General features: G+C 41.8%; 2 protein-coding genes across 2 annotated transcripts; both read right to left on the reverse strand.

Moving 5' to 3' along the window:
• Positions 1 to 12,762: 12,762 nt before the first annotated feature.
• Positions 12,763 to 13,707, reverse strand: LOC308265027 (olfactory receptor 2G3-like; the record flags this gene model as incomplete). Its single annotated transcript, XM_080698657.1, has 1 exon — positions 12,763 to 13,707. The coding sequence occupies one exon, from the start codon at positions 13,705 to 13,707 to the stop codon at positions 12,763 to 12,765; it is 945 nt and encodes a 314-aa protein (XP_080554783.1).
• Positions 13,708 to 22,593: 8,886 nt separating this feature from the next.
• On the reverse strand, positions 22,594 to 23,541 carry LOC308265265 (olfactory receptor 2G2-like; the record flags this gene model as incomplete). The annotated part of the gene is made up of 1 exon (XM_080698862.1): positions 22,594 to 23,541. The coding sequence occupies one exon, from the start codon at positions 23,539 to 23,541 to the stop codon at positions 22,594 to 22,596; it is 948 nt and encodes a 315-aa protein (XP_080554988.1).
• Between the last annotated feature and the right edge of the window lie 3,884 nt (positions 23,542 to 27,425).

The raw sequence follows: 27,425 nt of genomic DNA on the forward strand, positions 1-27,425 counted from the left end.
TGCTGAGCACTTTTCCTTTTCCTCAAATGATAGGCTTATTATAAGCATATTCCTCTTTTAATAATCCATGTTCCTATCACAAGCACTCTGCAACATCCTTTTCTTTTCTGATTACCCTGATTCTCTCTTTCCAATTTGGGACAATCTTAGGATAAGCTCTTCTTCATACAAAAATGCTTTCTTATTCTCACCATATTTCCTTTCTTTCACACTTACACATTTATTATATCTGTCCTTTGTTCTGACATATTCATTTCTTAACCACGTGGTGCCTGCCTCCCTATCTCGGGCAGCACACATACTGGGTGTAAAGTTCAAGAATATTCCTAGCCTTTGGCTCTATTGCATTGGGCAGTATTAGCTGCTCATCAACTAGGCTGCTTTGATGTCACACACAAATTTTATCTTCTCTGTATCTAGGCAGGGTCACAAGGAGAGGGGGTAAACAGAGGCACCAGTTGCCTCCCTTACAATTTTTTAGGGTTAATGGTTTCAGCTGACTCTTAAGGCTTTTACTGTAAGTTAATGATTAGAATGAAGGTCAGAGATAGAGGGGAAATCTGCGTTTGTAATTGCTGTGACTTGGAATGCCTCCACAGCATCTGAATTCTGACTAGATTTTATTACCATTTGAGCAAAGCCAAGGGTGTTTAGAGGCTTAGACAAATTACTAGAAAATTTAGTTTCCATGGACTCAGTTTCTCTCACAGTCCTGATTTTACATCACCGGAGCAATTCGTGTGGAAAGTTAAAAGAATCATTACCAAAAGAATAATAGTTATGAAAGAATATCTAAGAGTGGGGGAGTACTTTGGCCAGAGACAACACTTCCCCTCGGGGCTCTGCTTACTTTAAACTTTAGTCAATTTCCTGCATGGAAATGACACGCAGATGCCGAGGAAAAGGAAATAATGGTGGCACACCAGGCTCCAGAGAGGAGGAGTGGACATCGAGCTGAGGTGAGCAGCTGCAGAACAGCCAGGTGTATTTCAGCAGTTTTTCCACCGCAAGGAGCGTCTAAAGCTCCCAGGATCAGGGCTCAGCACACCCTGTAAGGACTCAGAGCGAAGCTAAACCCGAAGAAAATATACGCCAGCCTCACGGCCGCAGGCATACCAATAGCGCCATATTGTCAGCAGCGGTAGCAGCGAGTTCACCAAGTCCACAACAGCTACACATCAGCGCAGTCAACAACTGTGAGTCAAATTGTGGCCCCTAGAGGAGAAATCCCAGTACTGCACTTCAAGGGACTTGTGCTAATAGTCTCCCTGGGTCGGAGACTTTTGCAGTCCAACCCAGTGGGGGGGGGGGTGATGGCAGAGATATCACACCACAATTGCAGCTCCCCATGGGAGAATGCCCAGCCCGGCACCCCTATGGTCTAAAGCAGCCTCGATTGACTCCCTGGGCCTGAGACTTTGTGAGACAAACCAATAAAGGAGTATTGGTGACTGAGATACCACAAACTCAAGATCCAGAGCACCTTAAGTGAAGTCATAGTAACCCAGGAAAGAACCCAGAGAAGGCACAAACTTCCAAAATCATGGGAAAGAGAAATAACAATGGAGCAATGAATGCCCACAACCCCACAACATCAGAACCTGATAACACAGAAATTCAGAGATCTCTAGAAGATCAAATCAGGAATATAATGTTGAAATAATAGAGGTGTTTCGAAAAGAATTCAGAGAGAGTCTAAAAGAGAAAAAGGATCCAATCATTGAAGTAAAGACCTCAATTCAAAGTATAAACAACCGATTAGACCACATGGAGAATAGAATCTCGCTCCTAGAAAAGGGTCACTCCAAATATAAACACATAGTTTCTAAATTAGAAAAAAAATCCGACAGCAGAAATTTGACACTGAAGAAATATGGACCCATTTTAAGAGAGCTAGCCTAAGAATAATTGGAATAGAGGAAGAAAAAGAAGGTGAAACCAAAGGGATCAATAATCTCTTCAAAGAAGTAATAGCAGAAAAATTTCCAAACATAGAGCAAGAGGTCAATACACAGGTTCAGGAAACTTATAGAACTCCCTTTAGACAGGATCAGAGAAGAGGTTCCCCACACCACATAAATGTCAAAATGACCAATGTGGAAGCCAAGCAGAGAATCTTAAAGGCAACAAAAACAAAGGGCCAACTGACATTCAGAGGCAAACCAATTAGAATCACTCCAGACTTCCCAAACAAAGTCATGAAAGCCAGAAGGGCTTGGAGTAACATATTCCAAACTTGAAAGAAAAGAACTTCCATCCAAAAATTTCCTACCCAGCAAAACTATCTATCAATTTAGATGGGGAAATAAGAAGCTTCCATGACAAACAGAAACTGAAGGAATTTATGTCTTCAAAACCAGCGCTAGAGAAAATACTCAAGGAGATTAATGCAAAGAGGAAATGGGTAATACACGCCAGAACCAAAGAAACAAGAATTCCCATCCAGCAGACAACTAAGCAAAGAAGAATAAACAGTATCTCAAACAGAAATAAGATCTTAACATGTTAGGAATTAAAAATTATCTCTCTATAATCACACTGAATGTAAATGGCCTCAACTCCCCAATAAAAAGACATAAAGTGGCAAAATGGATTAAAAACCAGAATCTATCCATCTGCTGCCTTCAAGAAACACACATTACAAGTAAAGATAGGAACAAACTCAAGGTAAAGGGCTGGAGCAAGGTAATCCATGCTAATGGTACTCGAAGACAAGCAGGAGTAGCAACTATGATATCAGACAAGTTAGACTTCAAACCCAAACTTATTAGAAGAGACAAAGAAGGTCACATTTTACTGGTAAAAAGAATAATCCAGCAAGAGAAAATAACAATAATCGACATCTATGCCCCAAACATAGGGGCAGCTACTTTCATAAATCAAACTCTTTGTGACATGAAGTCACACATAAATCCTAATACAATAATACTGGGAGACTTCAACACACCTCTCACAACACTAGTCCTATCTTCCAGACAAAGGGTCAGTAAAGATGCCTCAGAAATAAAGAACACCATTAACCAAATGGACCTGGTGAACACATATAGAATATTTCACCCAACTACAGCGGAGTTTACATTTTTTTCAGCTACTCACGGAACCTTCTCCAAAATAGATCACAACCTGGGACACAAAACGAGCACTAGCAAATTTTAAAAATGTTACATACTTCCTTGTGTCATTTCAGACCATAATGGAATGAAACTAGAAATCAACCAAAAGAATACCCCAAGAAACAACATAAACATGTGGAGACTGAACACCACACTTCTGAATAAAGAATGGGTCAGAGAAGATGTAAGAGATGAAATCAAGAAATTTCTAGAAAAAATTAAAATAAAGATACATTTTAAAACCTCTGGGACACTTTGAAGGCAGTATTAAGAGGAAAATTTATAGCACTGAGTGTTCACATAAGAAAAACAGAAAATCTTCAAATAAATAACCTAACAACACACTTCAAAGCCCTTGGAAAGCAGGAACAATTGAACCACAAAGCCAGTAGAAGACAGGAAATTATTAAAATTAGAGCAGAAATTAATGATATAGAGAAAAAACAATACAGAAAATCAACAAAACCAAGAGCTGGGTTTTTTTTTTTTAATTAACAAGATTGGTAAACCACTAGCCAACCTAACTAAAAAAAAAAAAAAAAGAGAATCAACCCAAATTATGAAGATAAGGGATGAAAAATGAGACATTACTACTGACAGTGTAAAAATCCAGAAGATTATCAGAAACTACTTTGAAAAACTATACACCAACAAAATGGAAAATCTGGAGGAAATCGACAACTTCCTAGATGCATACATCCTTCCTAAACTGAGTCAAGAAGATACAGAACACTTAAACCAACCAATAACAATCAAAGAGATTGAAACAGCAATAAAGAGCTTACCATTAAAAAAAAGCCCAGGACCAGATGGTTTCCCAAGTGAATTCTATAAAACCTTTATAGAAGAGCTAACTCCAATACTACTCAAACTATTTCATGAAATAGAAAAATCTGGGACTCTCCCAAATACATTCTATGAAGCCAACATCACACTAATACCCAAACCGAATAAAGACAGTTCAAGGAAGGAAAACTACAGGCCTATATCTCTGATGAACTTGGATGCAAAACTATTAAACAAAATACTAGCAACACGCATTCAGAACCACATAAAGAAAATCATACACCATGATTAGGTAGGGTTCATCCCAGGGATGCAAGGCTGGTTCAACATATGAAAATCAATCCATGTAATTCACCATATAAACAGAACCTAGGACAAAAAATCACATGATCATTTCTATAGACACTGAAAAAGCATTTGAAAAAATTCAACATCCATTTATGATAAAAGAACTGCAGAGAAATGGAATAGAAGGAACATATCTCAACATTATTAAGGCAATCTACAATAAGTCCACTGCCATCATATTAAATGGGGAAAAACTTCAAGAATTCCCCCTAAAAACAGGAACGAGACAAGGATGTCCATTATCACCACTTCTCTTCAATATAGTACTAGAGACTCTAACCAGAGCAATAAGGCAAGAAAAGGAAATCAGAGGAGAACAAATAGGAAAAGAAGAACTCAAACTTTCACTATTTGCAGATAACATGATACTATATTTAGAAAATCCAACAAACTCAACCAAAAGGCTTATAGGACTGATCAACAAATTCAGCAAAGTATCTGGATACAAAATCAACCTTAAAAAATCAGAAGCTTTCCTGTACACCAACCATAAATCCACTAAAAAAGAAATTAAGAAAATACTTCCACTCAGGATCTCCCACAAAAAAAATAAAATACTTAGGAATAAATTTAACCAAGGAAGTAAAATATTTCTACAAAGAAAATTATAAAACACTGAAAAAAGAAATTGAAGATCTTAGAAGATGCTGAAATTAGATTTTCATTCTTTTTTTTTAGATTTTCCATTACTAATGTAATTTATTTCCAAATGTAATAATACAGTTGTATTATTATTATTATGAATAGAATTTAATGCCTGTTATTCATTAATGTATTTCATTGCACATACAATTAACAATTTCTCAGATATACAATTAAGTCATATTAATATTAAACTTATGTTTTATGGGGTTTTCTTGTATTTATTTATTTATTTTTATTTTTATTTTTCATTTTTATTTTATTTATTTTTTTATTGGTGCATTGTAATCAAATATCACATTTGAATACAAGACTTGAGAGGATTTACAAGCACACATCATCCAATTAGCCCTCATCAAGCCCCCATCCTATTCCCTCCCACTCCCTTGATCCCCTGCTTATCTGGTGATTAACTTTGACACATTTGTTTATGTACCTCCTACGTTTTAAAGGGGCTCCATCCTCCCCTATTCCATACCCTCTGATTGGTCACCTTAGTTGCTTCACTATAGGGCCCTTTCTATGGCTCAACCTCTTCCTGTTGCCCCTTTCCTCCTAGTTTTTGCTGATTAGGGGAAGCATCTGATTTTTATTTTCTGCAATATTTGTGCATGCCGCATTGCAAGTACCAATCCCATGCTTGACAGCCCCAGTAGTGGCCTGGCTACACAGTAGACTGATCCAGACCTCACTGGCTCAAGCAGCGGCCTTGCCTCATGGGAGGCCCCAATTCTGGTCTCGCTGGCCCCAACACACCGGCCTAACCCCTCAGCTGGCTCCGATCCCGGCCTCACTGACCCCAGCACTGTACTAGCCTCAAGGCAGGCTCATATACCGGCCTCAGCAGCCTAGTAGCGACCTTGCCTCATGGAAGGCTCCAATCCCAGCCTCGCTGTCCCCAGAACCGGCCTAACCCCTCGGCAGTCTCCAGTCCCGGCCTCTGAGGCCCCAGTAGTGGCCTTGCCTCTTGTCAGGCTCTGATGCCAGCCATTGGCCCCGGCATCAGCCTAACCCCTTGGCAGGCTCCGATCCCAGCATCAGAGGCCCCAGCACTGGCCTTGCCTCACAGCAGGCTCTGATCCCAGCCACGCTGGCTCTGGCACTGGCCTAACCCCTCAGCAGGCTCCGACCCCGGCCTCGAAGGCCCCAGCACTGGCCTTGCCTCATGGCAGGCTCCGATGCCAGCCTCACTGGCCCCAGCACCAGTCTAACCCCTCGGCAGGCTCCGATCCTGGCCTCGGAGGCCTCAGTAGCAGCCTTGCCTCATGGAAGGCTCCAATGCCGGCCGCTGGCCCCGGCACTGGCCTAACCCCTTGGCAGGCTCCAATCCCAGCCTCAGAGGCCCCAGTAGTGGCTTTGCCTCATGGCAGGCTCCAATGCAAGCCATTGGCCCTGGCACCGGCCTAACCCCTCAGCAGGCTCTTATCCCGGCCTCGGAGGCCCCAGCACCGGCCTTGCCTCACGGCAGGCTCTGATGCTGGCCACTGGCCCCGGCATCAGCCTAACCCCTTGCCAGGCTCCGGCCCCTGCCTCAAAGGCCCCAGCACTGCCCTTGCCTCATGGCAGGCTCCGATCCCGGCCTCACTGGCCCCAGCACCGGCCTAACCCCTCGGCAGGCTCCGATCCCGGCCTCGGGGGCTCCAGCACCGGCCTTGCCTCATGGCAGGCTCCAATCCAAGCACCTTCTTCGCCCAACCAATTGTCCCATGTTCTCAAGGGTGCGTGGTGGTAGCATTCTGCCTCTGGGGTTATTATTTCAAAGGTTCCAGGTGTAATGCATCAGATCTCTGCCTCCCCTGAGTACTGGCCACTGCCATTGCCACTGCCTCCACCATTTCAAATCTTTCCCAAGCTCTTTTTCCACTCTGAATGTTGTCCAGTGTTCTTAAGCATGCACAACGGTAGCATTCGACATTTGGTGTAATTTCTCCAAAAAAACAAGATTGGTAGGCTCCGATTTCTGCTTCTTCAGAATATAAGTCTCCACCACCAACGTGGAGACCACTTTCAGCACCGCCTTTCTCCTTGGTCTCCGCTAAAGTCTCTCTTCTTACAGGTGATATCCAAGATTCTTAACAATATAGAGAAACAGCAGTCCTCCTTCACGGGGAATTTTTCCATAAGTTCCAGGTCATTTGGATAAATTTTGTCTGCATCTCCAATATCCTGCCATCCGCCACAGCCTTCTTAACTCCTCTCCAATATTTTCTTTTTCTTTTTATTTTCTTTTTTTTTAATAAGTGAAGACAGTATGTGTGGTTTGAGGAGGTAGTGGGATCAGGCACTCGGTAGCACTGTGACCCTGCCCGGTTTCCTCATGGGTTCAGTGTGCTCCGCACTACTCCGCCTGGGGCCCAGAGTCCTGCAACCTGGCCAAGGCTGTTCCGGTGTCCGGCATGCCCCACCTGCCCGGGACCCAGGGTCTTACTAGGTCCAGTTTCTCCAGGGGTCTGGCGTGCTACGCGCGGTCTGGCCCGGGGCCCAGAGTCCCGCGACCCGGGCCCTGGCTCTTCCGGGGTCGGGCAGGGCACACCAGACCCCTGCCCGGGACCCAGGTTCTTACGTACCAAGACCAGGGCCCGGCTGTTCCGATTTTTTTTTTTTTTTTTTTTTTGGTGGTACTGGAGGTGGAACCCAGGAGCTTTCTACCTCCGGGTTATACTCCCAGACCTACTTTATACTTTATTTGGAAACAGGGTCTCACTAAGTTGCTGAGAGCCTCACTAATTAGCTGAGGCTGGCTTCGAACCCATGCGATCCTCCTATCTCAGCCTCCCAACCGTGGGGATTACAAGAGTGCGCCACCACGCCCGGCCTAGATTTTCATTCTTAATACTTTATTACAATGGCTTTGTAGTATAGTTTAAAGTTAGGTATTGTGATTCCTCCTGCATGATTTTTGTTGCTAAAGAACTACTTTGGCTATTCTGGGCTTTTTGTTATTCCAGATAAATTTAAGGACTTATTTTTCTATGTCTGTGAGGAATTATCTTGGCCGTTTAATGGGCATTGTGTTGAATCTGTAGATCACTTTTGGGAGGATGGCCATTTTGATATTTATTCTGCCTATCCCTGAACATGGAAGATCTTTCCATCTTCTAAGGTTTTCTTTGATTTCTTTTTTTAATGTTTTATAATTTTCTTTGTAGAGATCTTTTACCTCCTGTAATGCTGTTTAACTTTCCTCATTTAAATTGGATTATTTTAGCCAGGCACGGTGGTGCACACTTGTAAACTCAGCATTCGGGAGGCTGAGACAGAAGGATCACAGGTTCATGGCCAGCCTCAGATACTTAGCGAGGTCCTCTGCAACCTAATGAGACCCTGTTTCAAAATAAAGAATAAAAAGTAGGTCTGGGCATGTAGCTTGGAGGTAGAATGTCCCTGGGTTCAATCCCCAGTACTGCAAAAAGTGGATTGTTTTTATTGATATGCAGAAGTTAACTTCACATATCAAATACTAATTCTTTGTTGATAAAATGGGCTGCTTTCCAGGGTATAGTTGGGTGTTTCTTTTTATATTATCTTCAATAAATAAAAGGTATTAATTTTATGGTAAATTTTTATGACTATGTTACTTTTTTGTGGCGTTGGGGATGGAACCCAGGGGCCTTCTACCTCCAGGCTACACTCCCAGACCTATTTTATATTTTATTTAGAAACAGGGATTCACTAAGTTGCTGAGAGCCTCACTAAGTACCTGGGGCTGGCTTTGAACCTGTGTGACCCTCCTGTCTCAGCCTCCCAAGTGCTGGGATTACAACTGTGTATCACCACACCTGGCTGTCTATGTTACTTTTAAAAGTTTGTTTTTGTTTGTCCTTTTGCTGTCAAGAAAGTCTTCCATACAGTTATACTACCAAGATGATGGGACAGAACTTTCCAACTCATGTTGAGAAATATTAATTAATTAACTAATTAATTAATTTTGGTGGTACTGGGGTTCTTGGAAGCCCTTCTACCTTCGGGCTACACTCCCAGACCTATTTTTTTATATTTGGAAACAGGGTTTCTTAAGCCAGAGCAGCTGGCTTTGAACCTGCGCGATCCTCCTGTCTCTGCCTCCCAAGTGCAGGGATTACAAGCGTGCACCACCACACCCGGAAAGAAATATTAATTTAAACACAGGCAGCACCTAGCAGACCAATAAGATGATGTATTGAAAGTAATGAGCGGGGAGAAAAATGTTGCCAATTAAGAATAGTTGGAGCCGGGCGTGGTGACGCATGCTTGTAATCCCTGTGCTTGGAGGTGGAGACAGGAGGATCGCGCTGGTTCAGAGCCAGCCTCACTGGATTAAGAGACCCTGTTTCCAAATAAAAATATAAAAATAGGTCTGGGAGTGTAGCACGGAGGTAAAAGGGCTTCCAAGAAACCCAGTACCACCAAAAAAAAAAAAAAAAAGAAATAGTTGGGTTAGTCAGCTTGGCATTGCTATGAACAAAATAACTGACAAGAACAACTCAGAGAAGGAGAGGTTTTTTATTTGTTTATTTTGGCTCATGATTTCAGAGGTTTTCTGACTCCCAGGTAAAAACATCATAGTGATAGCATGGTGAAGTAATGTTGCTGGGCTCACAGTAGCCAGGAAGCTGAAAGCGAGACATGAAGAGGCCAAGAACAGATACAGGGCCCCAAGCACTTGCCCCTAGTGATCTACTTCTTCCACCCATGCCCTGTCTGCCTATCATTTTCATTACTTTCAAGTAAGTCCCCTAGATATTATCAGCCCATCATGTGGATTAACCCATTGATGAGGTCAGAATGCTCATAATCCAATCTTTTCCATTTTTAACATTGCTACATTGCCTAAAACATGGGATTTGGGTACAACATTCCAGATTCAAACCATTACAATAGTGTGACAATCTAACATAGGATTTTTTAATTAAATAATATTCCAGTATAGAAATATATCACCTGATTTCCTTCCTTCCTTCTTTCCTTTCTTTCTTTCTTCTTTCCCTTATTTCCTTCATATAGTTTCATTTTCTCACCCTGTACAAGAGTTAATTTAAGATAGATCAAAGACTTGTAAATCAAATCAGAGACCTTGTAGTTTCTTGAGGAGGGCATAGGTCAACACTACAACACAGGCACAGATAAAAACTTTCTCCACAAGACTCCAAAAGAACAAGAAACTAAAAGGTGGATCAGGACATGTTATTGCATTAAACTGAAGAGCTTCTGTAAAGCAAAAGAAACTATCAACAACCTCAACAGAGAGCCAACCGAATGGGAGAAAATTTTTGCCAACTATTCCTCCAATAGAGGACTAATATCTAGACTATTCAGAGAACTCAAGAAGCTCAACACTAAAAAAAAAAAATATTACCCAATAAAAAAGTGGGCAAGTAAACTAAATAGATACTTCACACAAAAAGAAATTCAAATAGCCAATAAATGTATGAAAAATTGCTCAGCATCATTAGCAATCAGAGAGATGCAAATCAAAACTACCCTGAGATTTTACCAAACTCCAGCTAGAATGGCAGTCATTCAAAACACAAACAACAGCAAATGCTGGCGAGGATGTGGAGAAGTGGGAACTCTAATACATTGTTGGTGGGATTGCAAATTGGTAAAAACCACTTCAGAAAACAGTATGGCGGATTCCCAGAAGAATGGGAATGAACCTACCATATGATCCAGCAATACCATTTCTGGGTATCTACCCTAAAGAATGGAAACCAAACTACCAAACTAATGAATGCATATATATGTTCATAGCTGCAAAATTCACAATTGCCAAAGTATGGAACCAACTAAGATGTCTATCAATAGATGAATGGGTTACAAATGGGTTACTATGGAATATGTACACAATGGAATTTTGCTCATCCATAAAGAAGAACAAAATTATGTCATTTACAGGAAAATGATGGAACTGGAGAACATCATGCCAAGTGAGATTAGTCAGTCACAAAATAAGAAATTGGATGCTCTCTAATATGCAGAAGCTAAGGAGAAAATGGGCCATAGGAGAAACTCTATATGAAGAAGATACTATAGATGAGCAAATAAGGTGACCTAACTGAGGTGGGTGGAAAGGGGGAAGAAGGAAATTCTCTAGTGTACATGATGTACATTAACAAACATATCAAAGTCAAACAGTAAGCCAAATATGAGAAGGAGGGTGGGTAGGGAATGAGGTAGAAACTGGGGAAAGGCTAAATGAGTGATGTGTGCATGTATGCCTCTACCATCTTGTGCTCTATTAAGATGTATAACTACAATGCACCAATAAATTTTTTTAATCCTGCCATTTGTAAGAACATAGATGAACCTCAAGAGCATTATGTTAAATGAAATTAGCTAGACACTGAAGATAAAATAGTACATTTTGCACTTCTATGAGGTATCTAAAATAGTGACAGTCATAAAAGTAGGGAATAGAATGGTGGCTGCTAGGATATGCAAGAAGAGGAGATGGGGATTTCTGTTCAATCAAGTTTCAGTTCTGCAAGGTGAATGAGCTTTGAGTGCTCATAGTTAACAGCAATGCTCTGCACTGTGTTTGTTTAAATGTAGACAGGCAGTGGCTCATGCCTGCAATCCTCATCACTTGGGAGGCTGAGGCAGGAAGATCCACAAATTTGAGGCCAGTGAGGGTAACTTAGAAAGACTCTGTCCCAAAATAAAAAGTAAAAGTACTGAGGGTATAGCTTGGTGGTAGAGCTCCCCTGGATTCAATCCCTAGTACCAAAAAAATTGTTGGATAGATCTGATGCTGTGTTCTTGTCATACAACAACAAAATAGAGGCACAAGGCAACTATAGCGGTGGCAGATATGTATAATACTGTAACTACTGTGGTGACCTTTTCTCAGATGTATGTATATGTGATAACTCATCCAATTGTATACATTAAATATCTACACCTTTTGTATAGCAATTGAGCCTCACTAAAGCTATTTTTCCAAAAAGGAAATGATGCCTTTTGAATTCTAATTAATCATATCTGTCTAATGTGTGAAATGTTTCGATCAATAATGAGATTATTTTTTCTTTCAAAAGACATGCATCTACCATGCTTACAGTGACCTACGGGCCCCAAAAGAAAATGCACTAAGTTATAAAACAACAAATGTTTAATATATTTTGTTTCTTTTGACCCTTCTTAAAATGTGTGTTTTGTTTTGTTTTGTTTTGTTTTGTTTTGTTTTGTTTTGTTTGGCGGTACTAGGGATGAAATGCAGGGGCATTCTACCTCCGAGCTACACCCCCAGCCCTATTTTTTTTATTCTTTATTTTGAAACAGGGTCTCACTGAGTTGCAGAGGGCCTCACTAAATAGCTGAGGCTGTCCATGAACCGCGAGCCTCCTGTTTCAGCCTCTCAAATGCTGGGATTACAAGGGTATGCCACCACGCCTAGCTTAAAATGAAAACTGGTTTCTGGAAAAGAATAGTTATTGAGACACCCTACTAATCAATAAATTGGGAGTAAAAGTGGGCACTAATTCTGCTTTGGCAGAGAAAGCATGTGGAAATTGCGTATGTTCCAATATGTAGCTTTAATGGGAGTTTTATAAATATAAGCTATTTAGATGAAAACATTTCATTGCCATTGAAAATATAAAAGTCTTGTAACCTGGATAAACAGTTGGTAAATAATTAATCTGATTATTTGAATTCCTGTGAATAAGTGTCAGAAGTAGAATGTCCACATAGTGGTGCGATTTCTCTCTGCGCATGCGTCTTTTTCTATGGCTCAAGCTTTGACTTAGATGACTATGTATCGGTTTGCTTACTTATGCACCAGACGGAATCATCTCTCAGGAGGATGAGATAACTGGGCGGCAGTGAGTCGGCATAAACTCGGCTGCAGCTTTGGCTCGGAAGCAGGCTTATCCTCAGTTCCGCGCGCAGCACCTCAGGGGCGCAGAGCGCACAGTTTCCCTGAGAGCAGTTTGCACAGCGCATCCTTCACGTCCTTGTTCCGCAGGGTGTAGATGATGGGGTTGAGGGCGGGGGTCACCATGGTGTAGAAGAGGGAGATGAGCTTGCCTTGCTCCTGCGCGTACCTGTCCCTGGGCTGCAGGTACATGAAGATGACGGTGCCGAAGAAGACGGTGACCACTGCCAGGTGGGAGGAGCAGGTGCTCAGGGCTTTGTGCCTGGCTGCCGCGGACCGGATGCGCAGCACGGCGCGGGCGATGAGGCCGTAGGAGAGCAGGATGAGGGCGGGCGGCACCACCAGGAACAGCGTGCTCACCACGAACAGCACCAGCTCGTTCTGCGCAGGGTCGGCGCACGCCAGCTTCAGCAGCGCCGGCACCTCGCAGATGAAGTGGTCCAGCCGGCGGCGCCCGCACAGCGGCAGGCGCAGCGCCAGGGTGGCGTGGGTCAGGGAGTTGGCCGCGCCGCCCAGCCAGCAGGTGGCCGCCAGCCGCCCGCAGCGCCGCGGGCTCATGCTGGTCACGTAGTGCAGCGGCCTGCACACCGCCACGTAGCGGTCCAGAGCCATGGCGGCCAGCAGCAAGCACTCGGTGGAGCCCAGCGCCAGCGACACGTACAGCTGCACCACGCAGCCGCCGTAGGTGATGCTCTTGTCCGGCCCCCGCAGGTTCACCAGCGTCTGCGGGGCCAGGCTAGTGGTGAAGCAGAGGTCCAGCACCGAGAGGTTGCCCAGGAAGAAGTACATGGGGGTGTGGAGCGCGGGGTCCAGGTGCGAGACGGCGATGATGATGATGTTGCCCACGAGGGTCAGCAGGTAGAAGACAAGGACCAATCCGAAGAGCACGGCCTCCAGCCGAGGGTGGTCTGAGAAGCCCAGGAGGATGAAGCCGCTGAGGAAGCTCCCATTGGCCTCGAGCATCCCTGGAGAGCAAGCTGCACCTGCAGGAAGAAGAGAGGGCTCACCTACAACTACAGTATGGGGCTGAGAGAATCACTAGACAGAGGAGTCTCACTCTTCACTCTCCCTAACCCGCTGCAACCAGAGGCATCAGTCCAATTTCTTCATTGCAGCCCGATGGCTCTTCAGAACTCATGAGGAGCCAGACATGTGGCAGGTGCCTGTAATCCTAGTTCCTGGAAGGCTGAGGCAGGGGGATCACAGGTTTGAAGCCAGCCTCAGCAATTTAGCACTCAGCAACGAGTGAAACCCTGTCTCAAAATTTAAAAACAATAGGGCTTGGAGAGTAGCTCAGAGGTAGAATGCCCAGTAAATACAAGTAAACACACACACACACACACACACACACACACACACACACACACACACACACTGCAAAACTCAGGAGCACTTTAACTTCAGGATGATCTGAAAACTGATTGGGAAACAAAGCGAATATCTGCTTATGTATCGAGCATCTACTACTAAGAACAAGAGCCTCTCCAAATGAAGTAATGCCATCGCTACAGTTTAAAAATTGTGGACAAAACTATATATGCAAAATCTAATTGTAGACACAAATGGGGACAGGAAATTCACCTCCACACATGAGTGTGTTTGCATCTCTGAGCACTGAGCAGGAGGAAAAGTTAAGTAGTCCAAGGGCTTAATAGTCTCTATAGAGACAAAACAAAATCTAATAGTTACATAATGAAAAAATATACATTTTTTTAAAAATTTCAAAAGACCAAACAAGGTAAATTTGTTTCAAACAGTTTTCAAAAAATGCATGAAAATTTATTTTCAAATGTAGAGACATAGATGCACTTCCAATGAAACTACTTAAAACAAGGTCTTTAAAATGGGTAAGATTTGTATAGAAGGGGATAAAAGATCATTTTTGATGTGTAACAAAATTAATAACTGAGAAGAAATTGAAAGACATATTTAGGAACCAAAGTTTATGAAACAAGATATACAATTTCACCCAATGATTAAAATATCAAAAAATTAAAATTATTCTTAAAAGTATGTTTCATTTATTTAGGTATTCTTTAAATAAGCTAACAAAATGACCTTAATATTAAAAAGTATCATATATAGAATAATAAAGTCTATGTCATTAATAAAGATTAATAGTAAAGAATATGTATTAATAATAAAGATTTTAAAATATGTTGTCATTCTTATAAACACAGTTTAAGAGACTGTTGTAGAATTACAATGCACCAAAAAAATTATAAAAGAGAATACCCTGATAGATCTATTAAAACTGCTACTTACCTTTAAACATGGCAAAAGTGCAAATTAAATTTTAGACAGAAATGCAAAAGTCTCATGAAGAGCATCTCAGGTGCTGGGTAAACTCTGCACGCAGTGTGTATACGATCCCCTTGCTATGTGAGAGAATCAGACCCGTGGGTGCTAAGGGTAGGTCTAGGATAGGTAGCCTCAGCAGTACTGTGTAGACCTCACTGAGCTTCTCAGCCTTTCTGTAGAGGCAGGAAGACCTCAACAAAGGCTCTGGGGAGAGTGGCACTTTCTAGTCCTGTCTTGCAAACACTTGTCTGGCTTTGACTGGGGTGGGTGGGGAAGCACATTGATGTCAGGAGGCTCAGCTAGGGATACTTCAGGACATAAGTTAGATTTATGAATTGACTGAGTACTACAGAGAGCCACAGCATTAACTGAATGAAAATCAGTCAGAGAAAAATAATTGAACGAAAATGACAGCATAGCCGGCGGGCATGGTGGCGCACTCTTGTAATCCCAGCATTCGGGAGGCTGAGACAGGAGGATCGTGGTTCGTGGACAGCCTCAGCTACTTAGTGAGACCCTCTGCAACTCAGTGAGACCCGGTTTCAAAATAAAGAATAAAAAATAGGGCAGGGGCTGTAGCTCGGAGGTTGAATGCCTCTGGGTTGCATCCCCAGACCCACAAAAATAAAAGGAAAGAAAAGAAAATGACAACACATATCTAATACCAAATTTTAATGGAAAGGAAGAGAAACTGGTACTATGACTCTGTGCTTTGTTTTCAGGATGAGAAAAATACAAAAATATGACCTAATAGAGAATGATTTTCATCAGAAAAGGTTTGTCTACTTTACCAAGACTTCCAATTCATAATTCATTTCATAATCCCATCAGCAGGCTATTTTTCCTGCTTAATTGAAAAGTGACAGCATGGGTCTTAAGTAAGGAGTCCAGTGTCCAGTGCCTGTATATAGGTTCCCTGCAGAGTCAGACTGGCGCTCTCTCTCTCTCTCTCTCTCTCTCTCTCTCTCTCTCTCTCTCTCTCTCTCTCTCTCTCACACACACACACACACACACACACACACACACACACGAGGAAGGTCTATGTCCTGTGGGCTCAGGGTAACCTCAGATGTCTTTCTCTGTCTTTCCCTACATTTCTAATGCCCATTTGTCCCTGTAACTGAGAATCTCTACACTAAATGTGACAAGAGAAACAAAGGCTGGTATTACACAAGTCCCTGAGGTGGGTGGCCACAACTGCCTGTACAGAGTAGCTGAGAGCAAACTGAGACTTCATACACAGAACCAATCAGGTAAGAAAGGCGTTCCAAGCAGAGCAAGTCATGTAAGCAATCTCAGAGAAGGCCTTTTCCTGTAGGTTTCTTAAAATAGTGTGTGTGTGTGTGTGTGTGTGTGTGTGTGTGTGTGTGTGTAAGTAGAAAACAATAAAAGTATAAAGTGATTAATTCTATGCTTTAAGTTGTGAAGGACTTTGAAATCCATGTTAAGAAACTTAGAAATGTGTTTTGAACAAGGCTGAGTTAGAATATCTTACCTGATGTTATAGAATTAACTGGCTAAATAATAATAATAAATAATAATGATGATGATAATAATAATAATAATAATCAAAGAAGCTAAGGCATATAATAGGCAGATATGAGTTGAAGAATGAGGTAGTAAATTTCATGATCTGTGCCTAATTCTGGTTCCAGTTAACCACTGGGAGGCAGAGTTGTGTCTGGGAGTGCCATCCAGGAGTGCTCAAGGCCCCAGTCTAGTTTGCAGCCTTGGGGCAGCCCTGTGCCCCCTTACACCCAACTTGCCACCTGCCTTGCTGAGCAGCCCACCTCTCCTGCTGCCCTCATTATGCTGAGTCTACTCATGCAACTACCTGCAGCAAGGTGACCTCTTCAGTACCCTTCCTGGGTAATCATAGTCTGTATAATCCAACAACAGCAGCGGAAACAGGAATGTCGCCCAATCATCACAGCCATTCCTTTATTAACAAGAATCTAAATGATGTTAAAATATCTTTAAATTTGTGTGTGTGTGTGTGTGTGTGTGTGTGTGTGTGTGTGTGTGTGGTCCTGGGGATGGAACCCAGGGTCATTCTATATCCGAGCTACACCCCAGCCCTACTTTATTATTTTTTTTAATTTTGAAACAGGCTCTCACTAAGTTATGGACACCTTCACTAAATAGCTGAGGCTGGCTGCAAACCATGTACTAGGATTTAAAAAGAACACCACTACGCCGGGCTCCATTTTTCCATTTTTAACTCCTCTCCCTCATTTCCTTCATTTGTCTCCTTTCCCACTTAAGAGATTTCATTGGAGGTAAATGTTAAAATACAACCTCATAATCATACAGTCTTAGACTATGTCTATATCCGTCCTATAAACTGTTCCAGCTATGACTCTAATTAAACCAATCTCTGCTCTTTGTCTACACTGCAGTATGGCTGGCCGAAGCTGTGAGGTGATGATAGTTCAGTCTTTCTGATAAGTAGACTGAGTATTAATAAATAGCTAGAAAGGTAGATTCACAATTCAATATTTTAAACCAGTAATCATTTTGGTTAAGTGCTGCTGACACTATTCCTTTGAGCTAACTTAGAACTCCCAGCTTCAGAGTCTGCAGTGCTGTGTTACTTGAGAAAGACCCCACAGTTCAGTGTTCTTCGTGAGCAGTTCTTAGAGAGGCTGAAATCCCACTGGGGGACTGTTTCACAGGTATTGTACAGTTGTGTTGTCGAATCGAGTGTGTATCTCTATGCATCTCTCTGTGTGTCTGTGTATCTACCTTTCTAGCTTTATATCAATATATCGTCACCATGATTATAATATTTATTGTGTTCTTATAAAAATATTCATTTCATAAGTGTCATTGTTATACTAATCAAGTGTGTGGCAATAACTGTCACTTGTGAGAAATTGCAAGAAATATCTCATTTTCTACTTGTCAGAATAAATATGAAATCCAGATTATTCACCTGCCCTCCCACACATCGTTGTCCCTTTTATGGTAGCACGAACTCAACCATGAAAAAAAAGTAAGGTTTTGACCTCATTCGCTTTTATGAACTCCATGAAGATAAAAGGACACTCAAGGCTAAACACCCTGAATTCTTACTTACTGTCAGAAATGGTTAAGTATATTCACATTTTTCGGATTTTCAGAAAGCAAGTTGTGTAGCGTTTTTTTTTTAGCTTTGTATTTCCGTGTCTATATAATTCCCACAGATTTTTCATAGAAGCCAAGCCTGAATAAACTGTTTTGTGGTATTGAGACTATGAGGGAGGCAAGGGGCTCCTGAAGTAGGAGCAGTGACAACCCCATATAAAGGTCGTGCTTTGCTTATGGGTGCCAAGTCTTCAGGGAATGCCTTTGTCCCTAGCAAGCAATTAGCTGAGGCGCTGACTATCTGGGGATCTCCCAGGGAGGAGAGACATGTGCATTTCCCTAGTGTGAGACATTTCTTCTCCCCTGAACATCATTCTGGTACTATCTATTTTACAAAGGAAATAGAACCCATCCAAAACTCAAAATAAAAGCACAATTTAAGAAAACTAGCCTTCCACCATCCTAGTGATCTCTCTCATCTGTCTGAAGTCGCTTTTGTTTTCTGTATTCTACCTTGCTTCCACATGTAAGAGAAGACATGGAGGAAGGGAGCAGAGCAAATAACATTATGTTCATAGATGAAGATGTCACTTCTCATCTCACTAAGTATGGGGAGGGAGGGCTTCGCAGGGTGGGATGCAGAGAGAAATAACCAAGTGATGTTTGCATGGATAAATGTATCACTTTGAATCTCACTCTGTTGTAAAATTACAATGCAACCATAAAATAACTTTTTCATAAAACTAGCTTACTTCTGTTAAATCCTTTCTCTCTTTCCACCATTTTTTTTTGTTTGATACTGGGGATGGAACCCAGGGGCATTCTACCTCCGAGCTACACCCCCAGCCCTATTTTTTATTCTTTATTCTTTATTTTGAAACAGGGGCTCACTGAGTTGCAGAGGGCCTCACTAAGAAGCTAAGGCTGTCCACAAACCATGATCCTCCTGTCTCAGACTCCCAAATGCTGGGATTACAGGTGTGCACTACCACGTCTGGCTTATTTTCACCATTTATAACAAAGAAGATCCCATTCATCTCATTTAATATCAATTCTTCCACCTGTACTTTGGATTCCCTGCACCAAATAACTCTCTATGAGCATTTTTTCTCCATCAGTACAAAGCAACTTTACTTTATAATTATCAGGGGAAAATCTAGATATAATCTCTCTTATAATCTCATCTTTCTGCAATCTTTGAATGTTGGATTCAGTGAACTTCACACCAGTTTCTTTATATCTTATCAATTTAATCTTTGCCAAAGTAACCATGACATTAAAAATGGGCAGGTTCCTTTCCTCGTGCTGGATTCATGTGTCCAACATTCATATGCCATGTCCACTTGCTGACACACCTTTTAGGCATCTTGTTTAAATATTAACCCTTGTTCTCACCTCTGTTTTTTTGTGAAAGTAAAGAGGTCAGCACTATTCCAATTATACAATTATCTTTTATTTGGTTTTCAATTACATTACCACTTTTATCCCTATATTTAATGAACAAGGTGCACAGATACCAACACCTGCATATTTCTTAAATATTTCAAAATCTTTCAAATTCACAATAACCAAATGTTAGCTGTGTATAGGCTAAAAGAAGATGTTTTCTGTTGTAAAGTACTTGTTTTATTAAATTAAGAAAAAAAGCAAGTCCAAATAAGTGTGGAGAATTGAGCTTTGTAGAAGGCTTGAGACTAAGACCAAAAACTTATATTCTGAATATAATGTTCTTGACACACTGCTACTTAGGACATTAGTTTATGTGTTACAATTGAATTTAGTTACAAACATCTGAATCTTATCTGACTTCCATATGTGTACTCTTACATTGTCTTTATATTTTTTTTTTACTCTCTCCACTCTGAATATACAGCCTCCTTCAGATTCTAATATTTTCCTGCATGAAAACAAATCTTCTGTTATTATTACTTGAGAATAAAGGCATCATCAAACTCTTTTTAAAATGATTTCCAGCCAGGTGTGGTGGCACATACTTGTAATCCCAGTGCTTGGGAGGCTAAGACAGGAGAATCACACAGGTTCGAAGCCAGCCTCTGCTACTTAGTGAGGCTCTCGTCAACTTAGTCAGACCCTGTTTCCAGAAAAAGTATAAAATAGGTCTGAGAGTATAGCCCGGAGGTAGAAAAACCCCTGAGTTCCACCCCCAGTAACACAAAAAAATAAAATAAAATAATTTTCACTAGACTTTAGTGATAACATATTTAATAGGCATATATTATTTTATTAGCTTTGACACAATTTACAAGTGAACTGTTAGCAAACAAATTATTGTCTCCATGAAAGGTGATATAATAAACATAGATCCTAATCTTCCATTGGAAATGTCTAGCTGAGTAGAAAATAAATTCCTAAAATAAAATGTTGATGATTACAGACTGCATAATTTATAAATTTTTTCTGGTTTTACTTATCCATAAAAAGTAATGGGGTATCCTACTTTTACTTTTATCTCATGATTTGGAAATTTTTCACCTCAATATGGTTCTTGAGGTTCTCTTAGGAAGAATGGTGTCCATATGTGGAAACATGTTTTAATAACTTCCCCTCTTTTATACTGGATCCCAAACTGCTGATATCAAATTTATGTAGAAAAATCATTTGTTATAATGTGGAGAAGGAATGCAGTGTTCCAAAGAAGATATGAAAGGTCCTGCTCAAAACACAATTTTGTTTAAATTGTTCTAAACTTAGGGATTTATAAGGAGCCAGGTCAAGACTATAGACACTCTAAGAATAGAAGCCAGGAATTTTTAGAGATTTATGGATAGCGGTTGAAATACAATAGCCTGTGTAATTGATGGAGGGGACACCCATACTACTCAGATTTAGGGTCACAGAATAAAACTCCACCTGACATCTTGGGTGCCTTGCCTCCTGCAGAGTCTCCTGATGGCTCTTCCCTTCTGTATCCAAATCCTTCAGGACTAGAGCTTTATTGAAGTCACAATTTAAAGGTCACTTAGAATAGTTTCATATTTTCTTTAACATTCAACTACATTGAGACTTATTTTTTCCTTCATACTCTAATCCCAATTTCATCTCCCTAATTATCCTATAGTTTTTTTAAGAATCCATCTTTCCTAATGGCAATGCATTCAAATTAAGCATATGCTTACTTCTTGCTAGTTTTCTTCAAAACTAGCCCAGTAACTAGCACAGTCTATAGGAATCAGAACTTGCACACCCAAAATATAATAAATGGGTAAATAAACAATTGAAAGATTCATACTCCAGCACTGCAGGCATGAAATCCTGGCAGTGCATTCTTCCTAATTATGCCTCTGCTTCTAACTAGTTATAAATGAGGGTTCCTTAACTTATCCTTTATTTGAAATGGTCAACACATTTGCACCTATAGGACCCTCCCATCGTGTTCCACTCATGTCATTGAATTCAGATATTTATTCAGATATAAGTTTAAACACAGAGAATTGTTTCCTTCTATAGACTCTGTAGCTCAATGTCTGTTACAGTGAAGAGAAATAGTAAATATAATTGTATGTGTTCACACAAATTTACCAAGAGTCAAGCTGCAAAAACAAACAAACTTCATTTCCAGAATAGCAATGTTATATGCAAAAGCCATTTAGAGTTAACCTAGATAAACTGAAGATCAACCTGTTAGTATGTTTGATTAAGCTTTTATCTGGATGATAACTCAACATTATGAAAAACGTGTTATATAATAGAAATGTAAAGTTATAATAGCAATGATAGGTATTGTTATTTATGCAATTCCAGCAACTTGGAACTAGACATAAATTTCATAGTATTTTGTTTTTATTTTGGAGGGGGGTTCTTTTTGTGGGTCTGGGGATGGAAACCAGAGGCATTTGACCTCCAAGCTACACCCCCTGCCCAAATTTTTATTCTTTATTTTGAAACAGGGTTTCACTGAGTTGCAGAGGGCCTCATTAAGTAGCTGAGGCTGTCCGCGAACCGCGATTTCCCGGTCTCAGCCTCCCGAATGCTGGGATTACAAGCGTGTGCCACCACGCCCGGCAGATTTCATAGTATTTTGTATAATAAAAATATCATGTGCTCCCTCTTTGGGGTCCTGTCCCCTGCGGGAGTTTCTTTCAGTTTTCCTTAACTTAAACTTTCATACTCTTGTGCCTAAAAAATAAACAACAGCCAGGTGGGGTATAACACGCTTGTAAAACCCATGCTAGGGAAGGAAGACAGAAGGATCACTCAGGTTTGGAGCCAGCCGCGCTGGCCTGTTTCCAAATAAAAAAAAGTATAAAAAATAGGTCTGGGAGTGTAACCTGGAGGTAGAAGGGTTTCCAGGAACCCCAGTACCACAAAAAAAAAATAAATAAACAACAAGAAAAACAACAACATGCATAAGTATTTAAACAAATGAAAGTATTCCAAAATTCAATTACAAGATGTTATGTGCTTTTTACCATGTATAAAAGATATTCACCACAGTACTGTTTTTTAAAAAGTTTACAAAAATCAGGTAAAATTTACCCTTACAATCTTCTCTAGAACTTTCTTCAGTGCCTCTTTAACTTCATTGTTCCTCAGAGTATAAATAAGAGGGTTGAGCATGGGGGTCACCACAGTATAGAGCAAGGAAACAAACTTTCCATGATCCTTGGACCTACTCCTGGCTGGCTGCATATACATAAAGATGATGGTCCCATAGAAGATGGTGACGACCACCAGGTGGGAGGAGCAGGTCCCGAAGGCTTTGCGCCGGCCACTGGTGGACTTGATCCTCAGCACAGCCTGGGCGATGTGCCCGTAGGAGACCAGGATGAGTGACAGAGGCACTATGAGGAAGAGGATACCGGCCACAAAGAGCTCAGCCTGGTTGAATGTGGTGTCCACACAAGCCAACTTGATGAGCACAGGGACCTCACAGATGAAGTGATCCACCCGGCGATGCCCACAGAAGGGGAGCTGCAAGGTGAGGGTGGACTGGACCAGGCTGGTGGCCATGCCGCTGAGCCATGCCATGGACGCCAGGGTGTGACAAAGTCGTGGATGCATTACAAAGGCGTAATGCAGAGGACGGCAGACTGCAACATAGCGGTCGTAGGACATCACAGCCAGGAGGACACACTCTGTGGACCCTAGAGCATGAAAGATGTAGAGCTGAGCCACGCAGCCCCCATAGGTGATGATCTTCATGGGATCCTGCAGGTTAACCAAGAGCTGGGGGACAACACTGCTGGTGAAGCAGAGGTCGAGGAAGGAGAGATGGGAGAGGAAGAAGTACATAGGTGTATGAAGCCTGGGCTCCAGGCGGGATACCAGAATGATGGTGGAGTTCCCCAGAATGGTCAGTAAATACAAGTTCAAGATGGCCACAAAAAGGACCTTCAATAACCGAGGATGATCAGAAAACCCCAACAAGATGAAGCCTGTGACCTGGCTCTCATTGGCGCTCTGCACCATCCCGGCATGAACAGTGTGTTCCTGAAGGCTGAGGCTCAGCTGGAGAGGTGACATCACAGATGGTCACAAGAGCCCCAATGTCACCTCCCAAACAGGCACTGCATGGCAAGTGCTTAGAAGCAGTGTCTCAACAAGCAGACACATTCCACAACAGTGCAGTCAGTATCTCTTAGTGTCTACCTGTGCTACGATGCACTCTAAAGCAGAACACTTTTAGAAAACACCACCACTATTGGGGCACACATATAATCCCAGCACTTGAGAGGCTGACACAGTAGATCTCAGGTTTGAGGCCAGCCTCGGCAATTTGGCAAGACACTCAATGCCTTAGCAAGACCCTATTTCAAAATAAAAAAAAATAAAAAGAGATAGGGGTGTAGCTCAGAGGAAGAACTACCTTGAGTTCAATCCCCAGTGCAAAAAAAAGAAGAAAAGGAGAAGAGAAGAAAGGAAAGGAGGGAAAAGAAGGAAAGAGAAGGGGAGGGGAGGGAAGGGGAGGGAAAGAAAAGGGAGGGGAGGAGCTAGGAAGAGAGGGGCAAGACAATCACCTTTTTCAGAAATAAGTTAGGTCATCCTTTTAATCTAACAAAATTTATTTCTGTAAATGACCTTTTTGGTCTCAGAAAAGTAAAAACTACAGACAGAAATATAATTTTAGCAATTTTTTTGTGGTACTAGGGTTCCTGGAAACCCTTCTACCTCCGAGCTACACTCTCAGACCTAATTTTTATATTTTTTTAAATTTGGAAACAGGGTGTCTGAAGCCAGTGAGGCTGGCTTCGAACCTGCTCGATCCTCCTGTCTGTGCCTTCCAAGTGTGGGTATTACAAGCCTGCACCACCATGCCCAGCTTGGTAATTCTCACTGTTGTTTTATAACTACCTATTATAGTGAAGACACAACAATTTTTGCACCAAATAACATAATATGAATATAAACTGAAAGAACTAGTGACATAAGCTTTGTGTCACTAAAAAAATTTTTTAAACAAATTCCTCCTCTCCTATCTTTCCATTCAAACTTTGCTGATATTTGCTGATATTTAAGCTTTAATAAAATTTTGATTATGAACAGCATAAAAATTTTGCTCCTTATCTTCTCTGACTCTCATAAAACTAAAACTAACAGCAAAAAGATTAATGCCAAAATTTAAATAGTTTATTAAAATGTATCATTAACAGAAAATGATCAAAACTAATAATATTCAATTTAATACCCATTAAACAAGATATAACATAAGCAATTAAGTTACATGTTGAAAAATTATCAAAAAATACGACAGTTTTAAAAAGTGAATGATGTGTTATTGTATGCCTCTACCATCTTGTACCCCATTAAGATGTATGACTACAATGCACCAATAAAATTCTAAAATAAAAAATCATAAATTCTTAAAATCAGTAAAACCAGGCCTGATAGGGCATACCTGTAATCCCAGAGCTACTCAGGAACCTGGGTAGAAGGAACCTCCTGAGGCAGGAGGATCACAAGTTTGAGGCTGTCCTGTGCAACGTGGCAAGATCCTATCTTAAAATAAAAAGGGTAAGAATTTAGCTCAGTGGTAAAGTGCTTGCCTAGCATGTGTGATACCCTGAGTTCCATCCCCAGTACTGTCAAAAAAGAAAAATTCCTTAACTAAAACATTGGAAGAATACAAGCTGAGTCTGGTGGTGCATACATGTTACCTCAGTACTTGGGAGACTGAGACAGAAGAATTGCAGGTTAGAGGTCAGCCTCAGAAACTTAGCAAGGCCCTCAACAATTTAGTAAGACCCTGTTTCAAAATCAAAATATATAATAGGGCTAGGGATAAGGCCTGGAAGCAGAACTTTCTGAGTTTAATCCCTTGCACCACAAAATTAAATAAATAAATAAATTAATTAATTAATTAATTAATTAATCAGAATTAACAATTACTGTAAATTTTTGCAATGCTTCAGAACCATTTGTATTTTGGTTACAACACTAAAATATCTGTACTGCAGCACATCATTGTTGAATAGTTTTAATTAAAGTAAAATGATTTTAATAAAATGACAATGTAACACTCAAGTAGAAAAAGATTTGTAGACCAAGATCCGTTTCCTTGAATATACAAACACATCTTGAAAAGAATTGAGTCACCTCACTGAGCTCAAAGGAATCATACTAACAATTGCTCCTCCATCCACACACCCAAAGTCTCTGCCCAGCCCAACCAAGTTCCCTTTCTGCCCTCCCCAGGTGCTGACTTGACAGCTTGCCTCTGTTTCTCCTTTCTGTGCAACCTGTTCTATGAGCCTCACACTCACTCTGGTGTGAGCCTGAAACCATGCTGGAAGCAGAGTTTTGGAACAGGCAGCTGAAAAGACCTCCCAAAAAGCATGTGTCCTTTGGTCCCAGAAGAAATTCATAGTGACCAGGGCATCCCAGGGAACAGGGTTCTCTGAAACCTTAAGGATGCAATTCTGATTCCTCACAGCACCTACCATCATCTTTAAAGACCATGGATTATTTTCCACCCTTATAAAATGAAACAGCCATGTTATATATTGTATAGAGTGTATCTCTGGCCCAACTCTCTATCTTAAAATCTTGCAAACTTCTAAATGGTTTCCTGCCACACCATATCTGCCTGACTGGAACCTAAGCATGGAAAACATCCCCTTGTGCTGAACACCCTATCACACCTCACACCCAGCCAGCAACTGTTTTTCCCTCACCAACCTGCTCACACCCGGTGCATCCATGAGGCCCAGGCTCTGGTGTTACCCATCCCGTCTTCCCCTTTGGGTGATCACCATCAGGAACACCACCTGAATCAAGAGATAATGTGAACTCCCACAGGCGCCCTGCTCGATAATGCTGATTTCTTTCAGTCCAGCAACCCCATTTTCTTATGTGACTGCCGGGTAAGAGTTAAAAGCATATATTTCACTGAGCCCATAGATTATTATTCTCTTTAAAGTACTCTTTAGACTTCCGGGAAGATGGCAACCAAGAAAAGAGGAGCTTAAGAGCCCCACTAACAACAATCTCTATTACCACAAAATCAGCGCCTTTCATAGCCAGAAAACACCATCACCAGAGAAACAAAAAAAAATCACCAGCCCCAGAGAGGAGGGGGTCTCATAACAGAGCTCAGAGCCACAGAGGAGATACACCGGCCTCACGGCCAAGGACGCGGCAGCAGCGCCTTACTGCTGGCGGCAGCGGCGAGCTCACCGGACAGCTACAGTCCAAGGCACTCAACAGCCCACCAGGCTCCAGAGAGGAGCGGCGGACAGCGAGCCAAGGTGAGCTACTGAGAAGAGCCCGGACAGCGAGCCGAGGTGAGCCGCTACAGAAGAACCCAGACAGCCAGCCAAGGTAAGGTGAGCTGCTGCGGAAGAGCCCAGACAGCGAGCCTAAGTGAGTCGCTGTGGAAGAGCCTGGTAGGATTCGGCAGATTTTTCGGCGCAGGGAGCATCTAAAGCTCCCAGTGGCTGGGCTCGGCACACGCTGCAGGGACTCAGAGCAGAGTTCAAAAACAGAAAAGAAATATGCCAGCCTCATGTCCGAGGGCATTGCAACGGCACCATATTGCCACCAGCGGCAGTGGCAGCAGCAGCGAATTCACCGAGTCCACTACAGCTTCATCTGTGTATTCAACAACAGTGAGTCAAATTGCAGGCCCCAGAGGAGAAATCCCAGTACTGACTCCCAGTGGGGGAGTGGCGGTGGCAGAGATATCACACCATAGGAGAACGCGCAACCTGGCACCCCCCCCCCATAGTCTAAAGCAGCCTCTATTGACTCCCTGGGTCTGAGACTTTGAGATACAACCCAGTAAAGGAGTAGTGGTGACTGAGATACCACAGACTAAAGAACCAGAGCACCTTAAGTGAAGTCTTAGTGACCCAAGG

This window comes from Muscardinus avellanarius, assembly GCF_963383645.1.
Source record: "Muscardinus avellanarius genome assembly, chromosome: 7".
Classification (NCBI taxonomy): Eukaryota; Metazoa; Chordata; class Mammalia; order Rodentia; family Gliridae; genus Muscardinus; species Muscardinus avellanarius.